A 24,337-nucleotide genomic window follows, 5' to 3' on the forward strand; every position below is an offset into this window, starting at 1 on the left:
TTCTTTGCATTCAGTGGTCTTTGCTATTCTAGGCAGCAAGGTGCCAACATTTGTAAATATGTGAAATACAGCTCTTAATAAGTGTATAACTGTGTTGTACACCAGGTAAAAGTAGATGAGAAATGGAACTGTCTTATGCAGTCACTATCTAGTAAAGTTTTGCAGGACAAAGTGGTGATTTAAAATGGACTAAACAACTAATTTTTGCTGTTGCCTGTGATCTCATCAATTAAAAGTTATTGGAAATCATACTTGCAGGCATATAATTACTTACTTGTCTAATTTCACAAAAATCTGTTTATTGTGGACGTTGCTCTTACACACACACACACACACACACACACACTCATATTCTCTTTCAGATGACATTAGAGAACCATAATAATTATTTCTGCTAGCCCATTAAATTCTTCATTATTTCTCAGCCATCTGTCAGAAAAACAATTCAATATCCTACAATAATGAACTGGATGTTGAGCTCATGTAGTTGAAAAGATGTTTGTATTTCTCATCTTAGATCTTCAGCACTCAGTGTCCTGGTTACATACATTATGCTGTGAAAGTATAGTAGTACAGTATATTGTAGGATGACACAGGTGTTTCAGTTATGTTACATTTATATCATTCCTACTTTGTGTTATCTAAATAATTCTTTGATGTACAGCATGTACCATGTACACATGAATAATCTGCACATATTTTTTTCCACATTTAAGGACAAAAAAGTGGACTGCGTGGATTAATTGCTATATGGTTGGTATTACTCCACCTCCATCAATAGGGCCCATTATATTGTAATGTTATTGCAGTCTCAGTCTGTGGTGCATCAATAGCGTGCTGTAAGTGAAGTATTGACCACAATTTAACTTCTTACAAGTTATTATTGCTCGTATACAGCTAAATAAACACTTAACTGAAGAATCTGAAATGCTATTACACGTATTCCAATAGATGTTACTCACTTCCATTAATTCACGAGAAACTCTACATTATGCTTTTGTCGCCATTCATTGATACTGACCTACTTCCATTTCATAGGTAGATTTCAAGATACTGACTTTATCATTATTTGATCTTCAACACTAACATATCTGTTGATTAATTCAATTACTGTATATAAGGTATATAAGGTTGGCCTCAGTTCCATCCAATGAATTTGTGATACCACATTTTTTGAAGGATTTTTCACAAACCAGTGGTACCAGAATGGAGTCCCATGCACAGTTCACCCACTCACAAATCTGGGACAGATCCAGCCACTTCGATTTTTTCGCTCAGTATGAACTTGTGTTTTTTATCTTCTATACGTTGTTTCAGTTCAGTGATTTATACACACTTCTAATTGTTGCAAGATGGATAATGAAAAAGTCAGTTTTTCCTTTTTGTAACTTTCCTTGAACTTCCTCAGTTGTGCAACAACGCTGTAGTATAATGGAATCTGTCGTTGGAGGTTGAGCAGTACCAACTTTATTACAACGAATCTATGCACTCAGGTTTTTTGTGCTGATTATTCACATACCTACAATAATAATTATAATGCTGTGTTCATCTGCAAATGGTAATATGAATCACATTTTTGCTCATAAAACAGAAGTCAGTTTTTTGTATGAAGCCTTCCTTTAATCCAATTTGCCACTTTATAGTCCTGACACTTTTCATATAAGCCACTATACAGTTTGTAATGGAGGGTATTTCAGACACACTTTAGTAACTTTCTGTAGCATTTCATTTGCAAATGGAGTGAGGGGAAAAATAGAATGTCTGTAATCATCAGTAAATATCCTGATCTCCCTTTATCTTATTTTTGTGAGTCTTAGGCAAGATATTCAATGGAAGCACTTTTATTTTTGCGGTCCCTCTTTAAATACTGGTTCTCTAAATTTCTCCAACAGTGTTCTGCAAGAACAACAATGCCTTTCTTCCAAGGATTCACATCCTGTGCTTCCCTGATACACTTTCATAAAGATTTTCCTGGTGTATTTGAATCCTAGGGGCATGCCTCTATAATTGTTTTATGTATGCCTGTCATATCTATTTGATAATGACTTCAAACAGTTGAACACTAAGAAGTTATTATACTAGCTTCTTGAAGCAGTTTTCTTTATAGGTGCACCACACTGTGCCCTGATTCCCTCCAAAAAATCTGAATCTTCCACTTCCTTCTCCACTATTGGATTAACATGTTGGTCACATTTCAAACTGCTATGTGGCATTACTCCCAGGAATTGCAAACAGTGTAATAAATTCCAGGAGTTTAGTACTGATTTCTGTGATCAATCACTGGGAGTGAACTGTCTGAAATACCTTCTATGATTAATGATTTATATATGTTTAGAACTTCCGCAGTATATATAAGAATATACAGCCTACAGTTGCAGGTTAACTTTATCATTTACCTAGGTTTCAACGTTAGTAGTAATGTCTTCTTCAGAACCTGCAAAAAGTTAATATTATAATGTGCTAGTAAATTATATTAGATGTGGTCATCCTACAGGGTGCAACATGTAATACATACATAAAATATTATTTAAATGTTTTCCTAAAACAAGCCATGTCCTAAGTCAACTTTATAAACCTTGATGCATGACCATAAGGTTTTGTCACTTCTATTAAACAAGCTGTAGCAAATTCACTTTAAGCCCATTGTATGGGCCTCATCATGTGACTAGAGACTGCGGACCGTGAGGGCTTCGCGGTCTGTCTCACTGAGGGCGGTGCGCATGCGCGAGATGTATAGAACCAAACTCTTATTACGCACGTGTCAGATAACAATTTTGCTATGAATTAATTTTATACTTTACTATTGTAAGTTAATTACAGTATCCAGCATGACTACGTTTTACATTCTACTACAGAGCCTTATAAACTGACCAACAAATCTCGTATGAACATCTGTAGGAAAGGTTCTATTATTACAGAAACTGTAATGGTCACATGCACTATGAATTATTGTAAACCTAATATAGGCTGGAAGCCTTCGAAGTATGCCCTATTTTTTAGATACAGTTGATCATTCAGTAAATTGCCTCAATCTGTAATTAAGTGTGCATAAATTTATAGTTCCTCGAGCGTGTCGAGTCTATAGCCCTTAACTTCATGATGTAGTAGCTCTATGTCATGTAAAGGTTTAGGTGTATGAGCCATTTGCACCAGATGTTCCGCAAAGGCTGACACCCATGTTCCTGCGCCCTTTATTGGAAGATGTTCTTTAAACCTTACTGCTATAGATCTGCCTGTTTGACCTGTGTAATAACATGGGCAATCATCACACATAATCTTATATACGCCTGATTTCGTGACTTATCACAGTCTTTCTCAAGGGTATGAACCAAATTTTGCTTTAAACTATTACTCGTTGAGAAGGAAATTTTAAAACATGAATTTTTCAACAGGTGCCCTATCTTGTAGGAGACGGTTACCTATATAAGGAACCGACAACCATTTCTTGGTCTGATCTTGGGTTTGAGTATTTGTGTTTCCTAAAGTTGTTGTCCTTTTTCGCGTTTTCTTATGATATAATTGCCTCACTATCTTTGGATCATAGCCATTATGCTGTGCAATACTCTCGAGAATTTGTAATTCTTTTTCGAGGTTGACATCTGACAACGGGATAGAAATCACCCGATGGATACTAGAATAGAAAAACGCCATTTTATGCGCTTGGGGGTGGGTTGAATCGGCTGGAATGATGTTATCTGAATAAGTTCCCTTCCGGAATATGTTGAACTCTTATTTTAGCATCTTTAATAGTCAACGTTAAATCAAGATAATTTAGTGATCTATCAGTTGATTCCAATTCTTGTGTGAATTTTATTTTTTCATGTAGACTGTTAAATGTTGCGAAAATTTGCTTTATTCCTTCTGGAGAGTTATTAACCAGTAGAAGAATGTCATCCACGTATCTCGCATAAAAGATGATATTGTTCACTAATTCCAGGTAATTTCACAAAAAAACCAATTCCAGGGAATTTATAAAAATTTCAGACATGATTCATGCAAGTGGACTCTCCATAGCTAGGCCACATGGCTGTGAATATAATTTTTTATTGAATGAAACATTATTGTATTTAAGAGTCATTCTAAGAAGTAACATTAGCTCATCAATTTCTATGGTGGATAATTTTTTGTGGTACCTTAATTTTTGTTCTATAACGTTCAAGGTATGATCCACTGGTACGTTTGTGTGCAAGCTAATGATGTCAAATAACACCAATTTGGTATTTTCGGAACGTGTTACGGTTTTAAGTCTGTTGGCTAGGGCCACTGAATTTTTAATCGAAAAATTATTTTGAAACACGAAATATTCTTTAATTTTATAATGTAAGTGTCTCGCTAATTTATGATAAGCACTATTGGTGCTATCCACAATAGGGCAGATAGGATGGGAAATTTTGTGGAGCTTAAATTGACTCCTTAATGTTGGGGGCTTGGGGTTCATGTTTATCAATGCCTTTTTTCGAATTCTCCGATCAACTTCTTAGTATTGCTAAGACTCGCTCTAATATCCCTCTGTACGGCGGGCGTTAGGTCTACCCCTAGTGGTACGATGCCATTCTCTTCAAAGAACATTTCCGTTTTCTGAATATATTCTTTTTTTGTAGAAATGATAATCGTGTTCCCCTTATCGGCCTTAGTTATTAGGACTTCATTATTTCTTAGTTTTTCGTTAATGTTTTTGACATTGCACATATCTTTCATGAACGTATTACTACCTAGACACTCTTTTTGTATTATTTTACAAGCATCGTAAGCAAGCCTCGTTTGGATACTTTTATCTGCTTTACCGCTATCAAGGCCAACCTTAAGATCCATTTACAACTTCCGAAGATTTTGAGACTACTTTTCCTCCAAGAACATAATAGCATTCAAAGTAATTTTATGCATCTGTTGTTTTACCCTTTTTAATAAATTGGATTGACCTGAGCTCTTTATTCAGTCATGGAGAACTATTTACTGCACAGGAGATTCAGGATAAATATGAGCTGGGAGTGGTTCTAATTTTACAATACGTTAAATCTAAAATCTTTTAGAAATTTTGCAACTGCCCAGTGCCTTGTTCATTTTGAGTAATCTTAATTGGTTTACAATGTAAAAGTTTCTTACTTTAATATCACCTAGTCATTAGTTTCTGCAGCAGTCAAAATGAGGTACAATAACAGCATCATGACGTGGTGATGCCTTTTAAATATTTCAATTTTTTGGCCCTTGTGTCTTCATTTGATCTGAAAAGAACTGTATGTAACATTTTGACCCATTCATTGAATTTGTGTGAAACCAGAACTTTCTAGGGTTTTCCGACAGATCTTGTATTGTGATCTGACTGTGAATATTGTTGTAGATTTCCCACATAGTCCTTTTTGCAATTACACAGATTGCCATTAAATCTTATCCAACAGATTCCTGCATTCTCCTTTGTAATGAGAGTGTAGTAGTCTTAGTTTTTGCAGTACAAAGAATACTATTCAACAATGTGAGGTCTCTGCCATCATTTATTATCTTACATAGTCTTGTAGACGATAGTACAATTGAACTTATTTTACTGATGTGCTTCTATTCCAATGTCTCTTCATCTTCGTTTTTGTTTGTAATGCATATTTTATGAAGATCTTTTCCACTTTCATGTACCCAATTGTTTTTAATTTCCATTGAGAAGACAAGGTAGAGATCCTTTTGGTCAGTTTATTTTCATTCATTCTGAGGAAGTGGCCATAAAATTTCATTATTCTTTGCCTCCAAATTTTGATATAAGTCATTAGACTTTCATCTCGTCCAGATTCCGTCAACAACAATAGGACCAAAATTTTCCTTAGTATTTTCCTTTTTTCTTATTCTGCATATTTAGTTAATGATCTGTATACAATGGTTACAGTCTCCGATGCATGTAACACATCTGGTTTGATTACTGTTTTGAAATGTTTTAATTTTGTGTTATGAGATATTGATTTTTTTATAGCACCTATACTCTGTAGGTTCTTTGTAATTAATTGATTGTCTCTCTGTTTGTTTCACAATGTAATCAAGAGGCTTGGATGATTTCTTCTAGATATTTAAATTTAGATACATGAGATATTTTGCTGGACAGTGTGAACAAGGGTTGTCCATCTAAGAACTGAGAGAAACCTTCCATGTATTGAGTTCTCATAAGAAACTTTTAACTCAACTTTTAGTTGCTATTTAATGACTTTTTTCGTGAAAGTTAATCACTTCTTCTCTGTTGCTTGAAAAGATCATAGATTGTCTGCATAAAGCAAACATGATAAATGAATTTTAGTTTTGCATAATCTGTCGGAGGTCATTCCTTTTACTTCCTTTCTCCAATTTCCTAATTATCTCTTCTAATAGTCTGTATGACTGATGGACCCCTGTTTTTATGTCAAAAGGTTCAGACTTTTGTATGGAAATTTAACTTTTGAGCTGGTATCAGTTGATACTTGTATAAACAAATGTCTTTTCTTTCTATCCACTGTAAAGTCTTCAGGTGTATTAAACAGTGTACATTTATCTATTGAATCATATATTTTTTTGAAGTCGACAAAGGTGATCACTGTTCGTCTGCGATTTAGTCAATAATTTGTTGGTCATTTTCTTTGACACATGCATTTTTCATTCCATCCGAATTTTCCAGTATCTTTCATTCATTCTGATCTTTTCCAGCTTTCCTCATCTGTAAATACCCTTTTCTCTGTAGCAGAGGTTGAAAATACCACTTCAGTTGTAAATTACTTTATTTTCACACGACCAGTTTCGGACTGTTATAAGCCCATCCTCAGGTGTCGTTTCATAGGCAGCACACCGCGCCTGGTACACGCGGCATTCGGGGACCACAGCACAGCTACGACACCTGAGGATGGGCTTATGACAGTCTGAAACCGGTCGTGTGAAAATAAAGTAATTTACAGCTGAAGTGGTGTTTTCAACCTCTGCTATAATGCTCAGTTGCGGATATTTGTCCAACAGGATTGTTTGCCTTTTCACTGTTTTCGTTTGTCTATTTTTGCTTTAAACCTCATTTTCTTGTTTTTCAGTTTGTGGTGATTTTCTGTTTTATTTTGCAGATCATCCAAGCTTATTTTTAGTTCTCCCATATCATCTCTAATTTCCTTGGTCCATCTTACTTGTTGTTTCAAATTCCAGAGTTTATCTATAATTCTTCATGTTAATCTGGTATCTGCTGTCCTCAAGGCATCCAAAGAGCGATACTCATCTTGCATATACTATCTGTAATAGGCTTCAGTTTCCTGTACACCACTTCATTTAGTGCTATCCTGCAATGTCCTTTTTAATATTTTTTATTTATTCATGTACTAGCTATTCTTTTCTCTGCTTTTAGTATTTTGCGACTGTTTCTCTGAGTGACTTTAAAAAGAGTCTCACTTGCATATGTTTCCTCTGGCTGAACCAACATCTCACAGTACTTTAATTTTCCTACCTGGAGTTTCCATTGTTAATTTCTGAGCCTTTATCATTTTAGTAGTCCTTTGTTGCCAAGCATATTTTTCGTTCAAATTGTATGTAATAATTTCTCCTAGTTATTTAAACTATTTTTGTTTTTCTGTTTTTTCATTTTATTTGGTTTATTACTAGTGGGTCTGTTTCTATCATCTCAGGCTTTTCGAATGATATCTGGAGTTCTGTTTTTTGTGCTATAATTTGTAGGCTTATTATTGATTTCTAGTTTCTTGTATGTTATTAGCTAGTAATACTGAGCCATCTGCAGATCCTGAGCAGTTTAAATTTATTTGATCTTTCTTGCTTCCAGTTTGTATTTTCTTAGTATTTTTCTTGTACCATTCTCTTACCTAGTAACCAGAGCACAGTTGAAGAGTAGTGGTGGTAGACCATCACCCTGCCTTAGCCCAGTTTTAATCATAAACAGCTTAGATAGTTATCTGAATTTTTTTGGTGTTTATGACAGTTAATTTGGCCATAATTATTGATTTGTGGTGAAGTCCCAAATCTCTTAATATGTACATCAGTGAAGATGTGTGGATATAATCAGCTTTTTTGAAGTCTACATGTCTTGTTTTCATCGTCTTTTGTGGACAACCATTGTTAATTTCAAAGTCATTATCTGTTCTGAGCAGCTTGTGCAGGGTCTCAATCATCCTTGATAGTCTCCTAGCTCCAGTTCATGTTGATCTTTACATTGATTGTACAGAATTATTGACAAGGCTTTATATGTGCAATCCAAGAGGGAGATCCCTCAGTAGTTATCCAATTTTTTTTCTCCTTTTTGAGTAATGGATGTATTATATCCATAGTCCCATGTTCTGGAAGCTCTTCTTTGTTCCAGATTTTCATCATGCAATGATGTAATGATGTCTTTGGTGGTTCTGCTGTATGTTTCCAGAGTTTTGCAATGTTTAATCATCTCCACATGCTTTGTAATTCTTGAGCTCTCTCAAAGCTTTGTAGACTTCATGGAATGTTGGTGGGTTTATATTTTATAGTGTTGGTTTTATTGCGGTTTCCGTGTTTATTTGAAGAATTGTTGGGGGATTTTCACAATTTAGTGGTATGTTAAATGTTTCTGTTGAATTGTCTATATTTCCTCTGTTGCTATGACCATCTTATTGTTTTTATTTTGTAGCATTAATTTTGAAGGATCATATCTTTGGAGTTGCCTGCCCAAAATTTTGTGGTAATCTTGTGGGTTTGTTTTCTTATTATTTGTTTCCATCATTAAAGGTATATCTTTTTGGCACTATCGTTTAATCCTCCTAATTATTTTTTTGCTTATCTTTCTTTGCTTTGTGAGTTCCAGTTGTGATTCGCCTGTTTTTTGACTCTGTTATCTCAACCGGGCTTGCTGTCCGTCTTCTGCTACATTTTTCTCACATTCTTTCTTCCGCCATTCGTGTAATTTCTTTGAGTGTCTTGAGGCAATTTGTTCGGCTATTTGTTTCAATTGAGGAATTATTTCCTTCAGATGATCTGTTAGTTTTATATTCCTAGTCTGTTGTTTATCAGTTTGAGGGACATTGGTTGTCTTCTTTTTTGGGTGAAATTTTTTTTACAATTGAGTGAATTTAATTTTTTTAACAAATAATGATCTGACCTGGTGTCTGGTCCTCTCAGAACTTTCACATTGTAAATTTCACTGTTGACAGTTCTTATCCATGCAAACATGATCCAATTGCCATTCTCCTTTTTTTTCAGTCTGGTTGTTTCCAGGTTTTGAGTTTATTTGGTCTTCTGAAGATGCTGACTTTGAGAGATCATGTCATGGCTTCTACAGAATCCAACTAGTTTTATGCCATTCTTGTTCATTCTTGTTTGTACTGGTCAGTCAATAACATCTATGTATATATCTTCTTACCAGCCATTAAAGTTTCCATTTACCCTTTCACTTCTACAGTTGTGCTCTTTTCATTCTGTCCTGAGGCAGCTTTTGTTATGACTGTTCTGCTCTCCAAATGCTGGCTGGTGCCTGTGCTGAGAGGTGGTGCTCCAGTCAATGTAAAATACTTATCCAATTTTTGAAAACTATGTAGTGAAAAAAATTTGATTTTTGTACATCTTCCAATCTGATGTTGCCACTCGATAAAGAACTGAATTTATTTTTGTTATCCATTGTACGTATTGTGGTGCATTAAATTAAGTAAAACATTGCATGAAATTTTAAAGAGTTTGCAGAGGTGAATAATAATCATAAACTTTGCATATGGTGGATTTTGGCTCATACGTTGCAGTGAATAAAATGTAGATAAGATATTGAAATTTTGTTTGAGACCAGAATGATACCTCATTTCATTCTCGATTGATAGGGTTTTGTATCCAAAGGATGGTTGGGCACGACACACCCTAGTTCCATCCATGCGGACTTGCCGGCTACTGTGAAATACTTATAATCCATTTTTAATAAAACTGTTACACGAAAAGATTTGATTTTTGTACATCGTGAAGTCTCATATCTTAATTTGATAAAGGATTGAATTGATTTTCATTATATGGCATAGTTACAGTGCTGCAACAAATTGAGGAAAAAAGTTCATGAAATTTTAAAGATTTTGCAAAGATAAAAATGTATTGTGTAAACTTTGCATATGGGTGACTTCAGCTTGTGCAGAACAGTGAATGAAATGTAGGTAAGACATCAACATTTTGTTTAAAATTGAGAGCAGAAGGATTTCTCATTTCGGCTCGAGCTACTGGGTTTTATATCTGAAGGAAGGTTCCACACTACACACCCATTCATCTCTATGCACACATTGTGAATCATGTGGTCATAACAATCATCATATCTCATAAAAAGATATAGAATTTTTTTTGTGTGTGTGCATATAATAGCATGAAGTGAGACACATATGCTCTATGATAAATACACAAAACTTTTTTATGCACCAATACAGAACTAACTCGTCTGCAGCAGTGAGAGGTTGGTAGCTCAGGACACATTCAGATGTCCATAGCATGTGTATACACGTCCACAACACCTAGGTAATAGCATAGCAGGACATATACATGCCTGCAGCAATGAAAGGGTTAAAATTTGGGTATGAATATTTGTTGCTGTCTGATCTAAAAGCTCCCAAAATCCATCCACATTTTCTGTCTTTATTCTTATTTTTGTATAATTAGTTGTTGGGGCGTGGGCATTATTATTATGTATATGTATATGGTATTTGCAGTGTTTGTAATCACTGTTAAAAGCTTTGGGATTGTGTTGTGAGTTCTATTTTGAATGCTATTATTTTGATGTTGACCACAAATTCTGTATCAAATTGTGGACATTGCTTCCTTACTCTTTTTCTCATATTCCCTTGTAAATTCTATATCCTTTTGATTCCATCAGCTGCTGATCAGTGTGTCTCATTTCTTGGAGTCCACTTACCAGAATTTCTTGTTGATCCATTTTAAGCTTTAAGTATAATTCTTTTATGATTGTGTGATTGTAATTATATTTATATTATTAAATAGACATTATGTTATGGACTGTGTGTGACCCTAACTCCTAGGTTAGGAATTTTTAATAAATAATATTCCATCATCAGTCACAATTCTTTTTATTTACAAACTACTGTTCAATGCATTTTGGAGCTGAAACTCCATTTTTGAGGACTGTATGAATATACTGGCCGTTACATGTACTTCACCAATGCATAAGATGAATGACATCGTCAAATGCAGGTAACATGCTACTAGACTTTGTTTCTATCATTTCTCTAGCTTTATCTCATTAATCCTGCCCGAGGTATAGTTTATCTTGATATATCTAACAGCTTTGTCATTCTGTCACTGTTGGGTGAAAAACTGAAGAGATTTAATGTTCATTGTATTCATACAGCCCTTGAAAATAGAGCTATAGCTCTGAAATACATCAGACTGCAAATAGAAAATTTAAAAAATTGTGAGTGATGCCAGAATAATAATAATCAATCATCTGTAACCTGAATTATTTTTCTCACTCTTTTTATTATTTTTATATTTTTAGAGAATGTTAGTGACTGTTTACCACTCCTACTTTCAACTATTTGTCAGACCATCAGAAAGAATATAATTTGTGAACCATGATGAATGGTAGCACATCAGGTCAATTCACTTCCATTTTCATCCGTCTGACTTTTTTTCTGGGCAAGCTGAAACTGGTTCATAAGCCAAAACTAAATGTGTGACTATGAAGATATCATAACAGACGTACAGTCTAAGTCAAAACATTCCTCATCCACTCCATTTAAACTTTGCAAGAATTTAATTTTCTGCAATAAATTTTGTGTGTTTCACTTTAAGCAAGTAAACATTTTATATTTGCCATCATAATCAGACAAGCTGCTACAAAACATGAAAAATCTGCTATAAATAGAGGAGGACTGTAAAAATTGATTGTTTTCATTATTAAGTGTGAATTTAATAATTTATATCATTTGTATTTGTCAATCTGTTGTGTGATTCTGAGCTTTTAGAATGGACCATTTTCCCTCCGAAAACACACCATATCTGTGAGGAGATGTAATCAATTTTATGAATCACGTCACTGTTCCTCATTGGATATTAATGCCACTATTGCTCTGTGCATTAGCAGTGCATCTCTTGATCTGATGTTCTCCTGGGAAATGAAATTCTGACATAATAATTGATAAGATGTAACAGAAAGTATATTCCTGATAGCTGTAAATTGCCAAAATGGTCATGATTTTGTTGCATAGTTTTCTGGTTTCACTTGCCGAGGTACCCATGCAAGTTAACACAACCCCTTCAGGGTCAGGGAGGTATGCTGGCCCCAGATCGAATCAGCCTGGCAGATTGATGACAAATGGTTGGTGTGCCGCCCAGCCTAGATGTGACTTTTAGGCAGTTTCCCACATCCCACTAGATGAATACAGGGTTGGCTCCCCTGGTCCACCTCAAATACATGTCGTGTAAACATTTAGTATGCTCTCTAACACTAGGTGCATGGAATTTACTCTGTATGCAAACAGATGGGGTACACCGCTTTTGTCCCCAGTGGGAAGGGGAGGCAGACTAGGAACTGGTGGCAGCTGTTTGGTCTCCTTAATCACTTCCTCAGCATCAGCATTTCCGGTATCACATGAGTCACAGTTTTCGGTCAGTTCCACTGTACAAAGTGGACAAGTCTTTGATGTTCATTTTTTGTCTATGTTCTAAGGTATGACATCATGCAAACACCTCCTGATTTATTAATGCTGTTGTGATTATTCTGCCCACATCTGTTGATAGGCACTAATGATGTCAGCATATCATCATGCAGTGTAGCTCACTTGATTCTGTGGTATCTTTTCGCAGTTACTAGGCCATCATCAAATGACTGTTTCCTTAGTGACTTAGATCAGCCGCTTTCCCCATTCTGTCCACACTGAGTCAACCAAAGCATTTCCAGCACTTGCTGTATACCTTTTACCCATGTACTCCAGCTACTGTTGTTTTTTTTTCATGTTTTTTTTTAAATTTTATTTTATTTCCAGTGTTTGCTCTACAATGCTTGCAATTCTCGTCTTATTTGTACTTTTCAGATTCATACTGTTATTCATGATTTTAGAACATTTAGTAAGTTGTTTCACTTTGCCAATTGATAATGACTGTAAAATGCAGATCATAGTAGACTGATGAAGTGCTGTTGCTGAAAACACATCATTCCTGCAAATAATCCCAAAGGAGTACCCAAATACCCAATTATTATTGCACAGGCTGAGAACATTGTTCAGAACACTTCATTGAATCCCATGACAAACTGCTTAGTGTTTGAAATGCTGAAATTTCAGAATTGTCATTACAAGCTACCATCATCACCAGTTTTTCTTTCCTGGTAGTAAGAGTGTGAATGACTTTTCCCATGTCCTCTTTCCACAAGTTTTATTATTGCCTGTCAGAGAACTCATGTTCATACAAAATGTAACGGTATAAATCACAGACAAAATATTTCATCACTTGCCCGCAAGTAAACTATGGTTGTCATTTAGTTGACTTCCAGTTTTGTGAAAGGTGAGCCAGAGATTATAAATGTTTCATTTTACTTCATGAGTTTGATAAAATGCTGAACAAACTTCCACAACATGTGGAAGTATTAACTTTTTCATTTATTTTCTGTTGTATTGGAGAATATGGGCAGGATAGATAAATACATTAAATAATCAATTTTGTTTATTTTACTACCTATTTCTTTAGTTTCTGTGTAGACTTTGTCAAATAAAATTCAGTTCACTTTAAAAGGCTTTGTTATCTTCATGCCTGATGGTGTTTAAAATTTACATTTTTTAGAATCTCTATGACAGATGAAAAATGTGTACCAAGCTGTTATTTGAAACAACCTGTGTCCGTCAGGGGAGTTGGTTTAACCATTAAGGTGTCCAAACATGTCTTACAGACAGACACACAAAGCTACTGTTTGCTGCATCTCTTCTTTATTTATAATTATGGACCTAATTTTCCACTATTTTGTAAAATTTGCTGAAGAAAAATAGAATAATTTTGGAGTCATGGCACTCTGCATTTTATTTATTTATTTCGTGTTCCATAGATCCATATGGGAACATATCCCTGGATATAGAACGAGTCAAGGTTTTTACAGATTATTGTTTTGTGCACAGATACATTGATCTTATAATTAGATTAAAGAAACTGTGAAGTTTAGCATATACCCTTACATAATAGTTACGATACAGGACATCTAAAAGAATATACAGTCATACATATATTTGGGTATTGTATTAAGTTACACTGTACTTACAAAGTATGATTAATCAATTGTAAAGGTCACACAGTAAGGTTTAAGACAAACAAGAGATTCTATGCATTTTTGCTAAGAAATTCATCAATACTGTAACAAGATTCATCTAAAAGGAACTGCTTCAGATTTTCTTTAAACTTTGCCATGTTTCCAATCAGTTCTTTAATGTGCGGTGGGAGGGCATTAAAAATCTTGGTGCCACTGAAAAAAAGCCCCTTCTGGACCATGCTTTTCGTTTTTAGCTCATAATGGATATCCAGCTTCCTTCGGGTGTTATAACTGTGGTATGAGCTATTGATTTTGAATAAGTTGCTATTTTTTGAAACAAAGCACATCAGGAAAAAAATATATTGGGCAGGTGTTGTAAGGATTTGTAGAGCTCTAAACAGATCCCTGCACGAGTGCCTAGGATGTACTCCTTATTCCTCGCTTCTGTACATGGAACACTTTTTTTTGCTATTGGTTGATTTGCAGGGTAGCATTCAATACCATAGGTGTCAATGTGCAAAAGACAGAGCAGGTAAAAATGAGGTAGCCACACTATGTGCATGTGATGTGCACTGCTTGAGCTACATTGTTTGGTATGTCTCACATGTATGTAAGAGCATTACATGGGCTCAGACTTGACTGTCCATAGCTGCTGGGCTTTTAGTTTTCAAGTACGATTTCCCAGTAAAGATTTAGCCAGCAGGAGACATAGAATATTGAATGATAACATGAAGAATCTGCAATTATTGTTGGGGATGCTAAAGAAAAATTAATTTCAGAATAAAAAAATTACAATACAACATTTTCACTTATATAAGTCACTCCAAAATATTATCAACATCGTGATTGGTGTATTACCCAGAGTACTCTTAATTGGGAAAGTAAATAATTAATGAGATTATAATCGAGTGTGCTGACTCCTTCCTTGTTGTCCTTGTCTCACAGAGTTTTCGTATATTACACACAACTTGCCCATGAGAATATTTAATATCATCAGCAGATTAACGTGAAAGATGGTCAAAATCTGCTATTTTTAAAGTGTTATTTCTTTTTGCAATATACAACTTTCCTGTACCCTTATTAACAAACAGTTTCTGAGGCCAGTGATACAGAGGCAGTTGTGGTATTTCGCTTACGTTCCAGCTAATTATTTCATATTTGCAATGAGTCAGTGAGTCGAGGCTTATAAATATTTGGAAGTCCACTCTAGTATTCATTGATTTGGTTATGCCTTTGAAAACAGCAACCCCTTTTATATGTGTAATTACTTTTTTCCTTAGAATAATTACAGTTATCATATATATTGTAAATAATGTCTATGAATGCTGCTCAGTAAATAGCAAATGTCTGACTGGTGGAATTTCATCCAGTAACAAAGTTTACATTCTTTTTTGATTTGTTTGAGGTCCTTTGATAAAATCTGCAATATGAGCATAGATCACAACAGTTTTGTTGCTATCTATACTAAGACTATAATGCAAACATTTTGTTGAGCTAATTTCTGCATCCATGGCATTATTCTACTGAATAATCTTTGCACACATATATTATATCTAACAGTATAAGGTATGTTTTGAGTGTATTACTACAGAAGCTTTCAGTGTAAGTGAAATTGTTCAGACTGTTCTCATTGTAAAAGGTAGGTTGTTCATAGCTGGATGTTGTCCTATTTGAGAATGATCATATTGGATTTCCATTTTATACCCTTGAAATGGTGCGATGTTTCCTTTTTTATTCCGTGTATCAGGGGTCACTGATAATATTATGATAAACAAACCACATTTTACATTCAAGTTGTATGCTATGTTTTGAGTGCCTTTCTGAACAAACAAATCCATTATCATTAAAGCATTGTATTGTTCCTGTGCTATTTGGTATTTAAAATTGTTCATTGTTCTTTCTTGATATCATGATATTCAACATGCTCGGTGATTTATTAATCAGATCATCTGTACTCAACAACTTCAGTTCATTTTTCATATTCTTTAGCACAACATTCAATTCCTGAACAGCTTTCTGAACAATTTTTCTTGGATTTTCTCTTCAGAATTTTATTTGTTGAACTTTTAAATGATGAAGAAATTTCAGAATGGTCAATTGGAAAGTGCTGTTTCATTACAATATTATTTATGATTTTACAAAGTCTCTTTTATGTATATCACAGTCTGCTAAATGATGTTCTGTATTTATTGGCATTAAATATACAATTTCTGAGCCAGTTTTTGGTATTTTCCTGTCACATATTGCTTATAGAATGTTGATTTAGAAAGATGCTTTTGGTTTTATAGTTCTTTGCTCTCTCTCTCTCTCTCTCTCTCTCTCTCTCTCTCTCTCTCCCTCTACCCCCTCCCCCTTTTTTCTGATTTATAATTACCTGTGCCCTCTCCATTTCTCACATTTCCATTTTTTGCTTGCAATCTTTGTGTGTAATTTGAATATCTGTTGTCATTGTGTTAAGATACAGATTGTGGCAGAAATATTGACTGATTACATTTAAGCACTAGGGATTAAAACTGTGTATGGAGTGCACTTATACCATTATTGCTCATGGCTTCCTAGGAAGCTGATGTATACATTGCATTGTTAACCACAATGGTTCACACATATTGCTGTTATGTTTTCAGCTGTAAGCTCCATACAGAGATACATTTATTGTGTAAATTACTTCCTTAGTGTTACCAACACATTATAAATATATTTAAACATAAAATTAAACATATATATTGCTTAACCTAAAAAAATTTAATATGCAGTAGTTACACAGTTTGTCATTACATTCATATGCAGTTTATCAATACATTCACATCTCTGTCAACAGTACTTGGAAATAATCATAGTAAATGAATAAGTAAGGTTAACTTCACTCCCATTTCACTAATCTGAGGTAGATCACTCATGTGAGGTATAAAACATCAAGAAAAACAGTTAAGTTTTCAAAATTGGTCTATGGGAAGTCTCAGATACTCATTGTATAATCTGCTGTCATTCTGTCCACTTCTTGATTAGTGTATTTTACAATGCAGTCAATTAAAGCTTCCAACAATCCTGAATGTTTTTTGAATTTTTTGCTTCCACCTTATACCTGGAAGGTGATGAACAGTTTTTACAGGAGGAGTTTTATGCTTGAGCCATTTTGTTTTTCCATCCCTACCTTGATGCATATCACAAATTGAATAAGTTTCAGAATTGTGGTCAGACTGCTCTGTTGTTGTGTCAGTCTCTTCATGCTCAAGCTGTTTGCCAGTATCTGAAGGCTGGCCCTTGATGTAGATATTCTCATTGCTGATTGCTCTAGCTACATCAGTACCCGTTCATCTGGCATGACTCCTTCACTGTAAAATTGTATACATTTCAACATCTGACAGAACATTTCATGTACTTGGCGTAACAGATTGATGCAGTATGTAAATTTGAGTAAGAATACTTACCTTATTAAGTATATACAGAATACATTCAGGAGAAAAAAAATTAACTGACTCACATATTACTAGTAAAAAGAAACAGACTAAAAGAGCAGCAAGATGATGTTTTAGGAATGCACTGGAAATTGTTACAAAATAACTTCTACGTAAGAAAAGAAAAATCTGACAGTGTGCACTGCTTCAGACAAAACCACTATCTGTAACCTTTATTTGTAATTTGACTGACAAAAGATGCATAAATTGCAGATAGAGATATCAAAGAAAGCATTTCTAGATCAGTATTTCAATATCTTTTAAATATGTTTAAATATTTCAGTAAAATAATGAATGTTAAGATTTTTTCACAAGCATGAGTGATCACAGGTTAAAAGCATTGTGTAGCTGCAGAGTGTTCACTGTTGTGGAACTTCCTGGCAGATGAAAACTCGTAGCTAAAGGTTGGAAGATAGGAAATGAGGTACTGGAGGAAACAAAGCTATGAGGATGGGGCATATGTCATGCTCAGGTAGCTCTGTTCGTAAAGCACTTGCCTGCCAAGGCATAATCCTTGCTTTGAGTCCCAATCTGGTACACTGTTTTAATGTGCCAGGAAATTTCAATGTGTTTCCACTTTGAAAGTCATGCTGGTTTTTGCATTGCAGCCCAGTCTATACAGCAATCAGTACAGAGTGTGGGTTGAATTATCATCATTCTTTTGCTATCAAAGCATTTTTTACATATGGATATAGTGTAATCTATAAACACAGGATTTGTTTTGGCTACACTTTTACATCAACTGGAATGGACAAATTCCATCATGGAAGGCTACTACAAGGTGGGACCTGTTATACTATAAATGGCTTGCTTCCTAGATTACATAGTGACTGCGAGAACCAAAAAATTGTACTTTGAAAACTAAAATGTTGTGACATTAATGACATAACTGTGCTTTGATTGAATTATTCAACAGAAAGCAGAGGGTTAAATTCTCAGACTGTGTCACAAAAATGATGATAATGCCGTAATGGGGGGCGAGTCCCACAAGAATAAATATTGACACCACTTTTGTCCGTAACTTGTATAATCCATCTTTCATTGACTTAAATGGGTTCTTATCAAAATGTGGTTTTTGCTGATGACAAGTGTACTGCTCAAGTGTCCAAACTCAAAATTAAAAAACAAAGCACAAATGATAGCTTAAGAGGCATACAACTGATTCACAGCACACATTTAAGTCTTAATTTCATTCAGGCTCATAGTATGCAATTTTTAAGGAGTAAAAATGATGAGAAGTAGAGATGAATGGCGATACAGTAAATGAAACGTGTAAAATTCTTTGGAGTCCAGCTGGATACCAAGTTAAAATGCAGTCTGAACATAGATAAAGTACTTAAGAAGCTCAGTTCAGCATGTTTTGCTTTTAGAAGTAGACAGCTATTGTGTTGACATAAAGACAAAGGTGTTGGCTTATTTTAGATAATATATCTACCTGTTGTCATATGGAATTATTGTCTGGTGGAATGCAACTGAAGTAAATGGAGTAGTTATTCAGTAGAAGAGAGCAGTAAGAGTGGTGTGTAAAGTAGATAACTATACAACTCGCAGATGTCTTTTTAAATATGTTGCAGTTCTTATACTCCTTTCTCAGTAAATGGTTTTTGTTGTTGATAATAAAAATCAATTGCAGATTAACTGTTGCTGGCACAGTCACAATACAAGACACAAAAATAATGTTCATGTACACCATGCCTCCTTGTCAAGAATTAAGTTAGGAGTTTGATGCTCTCTCCCATCTAACATAAGGCAAGAAAATAGGAATATGTACCAAGTCAAAAGAAATTAAAAACATGCTTAATTAGCCAGTCCTACTAAATTGTATCTGATTATTTGTATTCAAGGATTGAATATTCTTTCATAAATGAGGCAAGTATTAATGTATTGAAACAAGCTTTAGGTGTTACAAATGCACGTAACTATCTTCTTTGGAAAATACCAATGTTATGAATTAAATATCACGTTACCAACAGAACTTAAACAGCAGCAAGTTATTGTAACTGAAGAGGGAGTGTTTAGTTGTTTATGTCCTGAGTAGCAGCATTCTGTATTATCTATGGTATTACATTTAAACAGAAAAGCTACAAATACGATTGAGCAGTATAGCGATAGTATATTGTTAATCATATGTAGTTTTAATTCTTCATGCTTAAATGCAGGGGTGGACAGAAATATGGAAATGGGAGAATTACATTCTTGAAATTGAATGCAGATACTTGCTATGTTGTATTTATTCCACCACGAACAGCACCTGTGTGTAGTGTGCACAATATGTAGTAAGTGTCAGTCACGGTCAGAACCGTGTTTTGTGTAGATACGAGTTAATTATGCTGGAGCTAAGTGATGTCGAACATGGACAGATTGTTGGTGCTCATATGGTGGGTGCTTCCATAAACAAGAACACTGAAGTCTTTGGTGTTTCAAGAGACACAATATCAAATATTTATATCGCATACAAGGAAAGCAGAATAATATCAACCACTAAGTCACAACACAGATGAAAGTCTGTATCGTTGAAGAGCACTGCGACAAAAAGTAAGAGGAGGACAACTGCAGAAGTCACTGCAGAACTGAATGACGCACTTGCAAACCTTTTCAGCATCAAAACAACATGAAGGGAGCTACTTAAGCAGGGAATTAGGGTGAGGTGGATTTCCAAAACCACCATCACTTATGCAGATATCCATAACAGGAAAAAAGTGGTACCGAAGCCATTAGACCTGGACTGTGGAGCAGTGAGAGAAAGTCATTTGGTTGGATGAGTCCTGTTGCACACTGTTCCCAGCTTCTGGCTGAGTGTACGTCCAAAGAGTGAAACATGGTGGAGGCTCGATGATGATTTGGGTAGCCATATCATGGTACTGCTTGGGCCCCACAGTTACTCTGCAAGGTCACATTACTCCCAAGGATTATGTGACCATTTTGGCTGATCAGGTCCATCCCTAAGTACAATGTTTGTTCGAAGATGACAGAACCCCTGTTCACACAGCTCACATCGTCTACGACTGGTTTTTCTGAGCGTGAGGATGAATTGTGACCTCCCCTGGCCACCAGTCACTAGATCTCAATATTATTGAGCCTTTGTGGTCTGCTGTGGAGAGAAGGGTGCAGATCGTTGTCTACCTCCATCATTATTATCTGAACTTGGCATTTTTTGCAGAGAAGCCATACAGGATCTGTATTTACCCATTCAAAGACAGCTGGAAGCTGTTTTGAGTGCCAACAGTTTTCCTACACCATAATAGGCATGGTAATGTGTTGCTTTTTGTGTCTCCATATTTTTGCCCACCACCTGTATAGTGTTTAAAACAGGTCACTGTTTCTGGTGCACAAGGTGTTTTCTGGATTAATTCAGAATACAGATTACTTTTAAATGAAAAACAATTAATCATTCATTATACAATTCTTTGTGTTGATAAATTGTTTAGGCAATCATTCTATTATTTCTTATCATATTTTTCTCATAATTATTCCAGGATGTACCAAGTAACATGCAGGTGCCTAAGGAGGTACCAACATCCTTAGCTGCATCCATATGTGTGAAGGATCAAGAAGGTGGGGATCATGACACTGCAGAGCATGAGGAGCGTACATTGGTTGTGTCCGATTCAGCACGAGAAGCTGACAACAGGTGAGCATATTTGGCCAAATATATAGACATGGAAAATTCTTAGTATATGTGAATAATTTATACAAATAGCAGCAATTTTGTTAAAAAATAAATAAAATGTCCATTTCATTTGGTGTATGAAAATGGTGAATTTATTGTGGTGTTGTAAAACTTAATATAGAATGATCAACATATTCTGTTTGTGTAATTAAATTACTTATACATTTTCCAAGTTGCAAGCTCTTTTAATACATGCTTATGTTCATTCTCCTTCTCCAGTAGACTTCAGATCGTCAGCTTGTCCTACTGTCATGATGGAATCTTACTTCAAACATAATTGCCTTTCTATAAATTTAAAGTATTGCATGTCATTTCAGAGAGATTTTTGGTGCTTCTAGAATGGATGACAGACCACATGATGAAGAAACAATTGACCATCTGGACTTCGAGGATATATCAGATGAGGAATTGCAAGAGGAGTCCAAAGCTGGTAAAGGTTAATTAAAAAAACATCTAACAATTGTTTACTACCTTACTTACACACTAATATAATGTTTTACTTAGGAACTATTATCAGATAAACGTCATAATATTGATCCAAAAATTTTTCCCTGGATCCTTGCATTGTCCTAGAATCACTTGTGTGTTTTGACATAGTTTTCAAATATAAAAAACACTGTATTTTTCAGCAGTTGGTAACTTCGCCATAAGTTTATTAAGAATATGGTCCTCAGGTGTCCCCCAAACAAATTCAGTTGTTGAACTATACATACATTGGTATTCCAAAAGGATAGATTATACCAATATATGACATATCCTGCCTGCTGATCAGATCAATCCAAAATGATACAGCTTTGATACAATTCAGATGGTATGACTCACAAAATATTTCTATAACTTTAACTCAATTGGAATTTGAAATGAGAAATGGATCTGAGTTGCCATACTCCCGTGGAAGACCCTGGTGCTAGACCTGGTCAATACACAGGCACAACACCTCCTACTCCAGTCCTATCACAGGCTTATCCTTTCCCATCAGAGGCAGGACCACCTTCAAAAGCAATCATGTCATATGCCAATTCTGTTGCAATATCCACACGGCATTTTATGTGGGCGTGAGTACCATCCAGCTGTCAACCAAAATGAATGGACACCGCCGAACTGTGGCCAAATACAGAGATAGTCATACAGTGTTTGAACTTGCTGCTAAGCACATTATGCTCAATTTCAGTGTCTGATTCTCTACTCCTATCACCTCAATCCTTCCCCAACAACAGCAGCTTGTCTGAATTACATGGATGGCAGATGTCCTACCAATGCAGCCTTATTCTGTTATCTTTCTGGATGCTATATGTGCTAAACTCACTGGCCCACAGCACCCTCCACCACTGCCCGAGGGCCCAAACTCCCCCATCCTCCACCTACACCCCCTCTCCCCCAAAGTCTCCCCTTCCTCTGTTCAGCCTCTCCCTCCCAGTCCACTCCTCCATGCTGTTGTGCACTGCAGGATCTTGCTATTGCTGATGTCTGTGAAGCATTGCTATTTTGTGCACCTGCTGCCTCCGTCCCCCATCCACCCCCTCCCCCCACATTCCCAACTCCCCACTTTCTTATGCTGCAAACTTGCTGCCTCTGTCTCCCAGCCATCAGCCGCTATCCACCAAATGTCCCTCCTGCTCCCCACGTCCTTTCCCTATTCATCCTCTCCACCCGACACAATCCTTTACACCAGTCAAGCTGCAGACTACAGTGTTGGCTCCGTTTAATCAGCTTGCAAATTGTAGCTCTACAGGTGTGTGTGGGGGGGGGGAGTGCTTTTGTGTGTTTTCAATATCATGAAAAGGATTCCCTTTTCTCTCTCCACTTTAGTTCTCCTGCCCCAATACAAGGTTGCTGTTTCGTACCCTTACAGTATGTCTTCCCAAGTAGTAAGTAATATATGTGCCAAGTGTGATTGAAATGTTTCCAGGGGCTTAGTAGGGGCTTTTTACCCATGGCTTTGCTCTGTACACACATCACATGTATTTCACAGACTTTAAATTTCACCCTGCAGTTTCATTTTCGTGCAGCTCAATGTTCATGATTCCTTATCTCCTGAGCTGTGTGTCACATGATGACATAATTTTGTAGGTACATTCAGTCCTATATGTGAATACCATATGCAAAATATATTATGTGTACAGCTAGTAGTTAAGAAGTAATAAATTAAAATTCCATGCCTAATGCGGCAATTTTACTGCATGAACAGCGAAAATGTAGTAAGCTATAAACTTTTTTTCCTTTCGTGAATCTGTGGGAGTTGTCAGTGAAAAAAGGTTTTGTAAAGATTAGAAACTGTTTATAAAGTTTGTTGCAAGTCACTAAGTGCTCTCATACTCAGATACCGGATGAATAAAGTCATTGAATTTGCGTGTCATGGACTACATTTCATTGTCATCCCCACCCCCACGCCTTTGATAAGTAGGTGGTTCTTACCCCCCACCCCCCTAGCAGTTCTTCCCAGACAGTAGGTGATATGTGTATCAAGTTTTGTTGAAATCAGTTCAGTGGTTTAGGTGGAGATGAGAACATACATATATGCATGCATTTTTATAATTTTTATGGATATGGGAATTGTTCAAAATTGGCTTAATTTGAGGTTTTTACTGTAGCCATAAGAAGCAAAGATGAGCAGTGGATGGAAAGACAGAAGATACTGAATTCTGTTCAGCTTTCAAAATTGTGCCCCAAAGACTTTGCAGGCAATGTGACATGTAATGTTACACAAAAAGAAGAAGTTAATTATATCATAGCTGAGTGATGCAGACAAAGTAATTGTGAGTCGAGAACCCAGTTAATGTGTCTAGACCTGCAAAGGACTGGTGCTATGAGGTAGATAAGTAGAGAAATATAAAAAGTAGGAAATACAAATGCACTGAAAGAGGAGTTGGTAATTTGAATTTGGTGGGAGGAGTGGCACAAGGCAAGAATAGCATGAGTTTAATTGCTACTCCCTATCATTTACGAGTTCCATGTAGATGAAAAAACTAAAATCAGTGCCCGATAGTGCTGATTAATGAAGACACCAAAGCTATAAGTCTTAAAATTCTTAGATTGCTT

At 35.7% G+C, this 24,337-nt stretch overlaps 1 protein-coding gene across 9 annotated transcripts in view; it reads left to right on the forward strand.

Annotated features, from left to right (window-relative positions):
• The window catches only part of LOC126162229 (zinc finger CCCH domain-containing protein 13-like), a 260,877-nt gene that overhangs the window by 224,435 nt on the left and 12,105 nt on the right, over positions 1 to 24,337 (forward strand). For 5 of the 9 annotated variants that reach the window (XM_049918590.1, XM_049918593.1, XM_049918591.1 and 2 more), the window contains 2 exons: positions 21,105 to 21,259; positions 21,616 to 21,734. In XM_049918590.1, the coding sequence (XP_049774547.1) occupies positions 21,105 to 21,259; positions 21,616 to 21,734 (274 nt within the window). The remainder of the gene's footprint in view (positions 1 to 21,104; positions 21,260 to 21,615; positions 21,735 to 24,337) is intronic. The other 4 variants (XM_049918592.1, XM_049918594.1, XM_049918595.1 and 1 more) reach the window with 3 other exon arrangements.

Source organism: Schistocerca cancellata, chromosome 2 (genome assembly GCF_023864275.1).
Source record: "Schistocerca cancellata isolate TAMUIC-IGC-003103 chromosome 2, iqSchCanc2.1, whole genome shotgun sequence".
NCBI classification, from domain to species: Eukaryota; Metazoa; Arthropoda; class Insecta; order Orthoptera; family Acrididae; genus Schistocerca; species Schistocerca cancellata.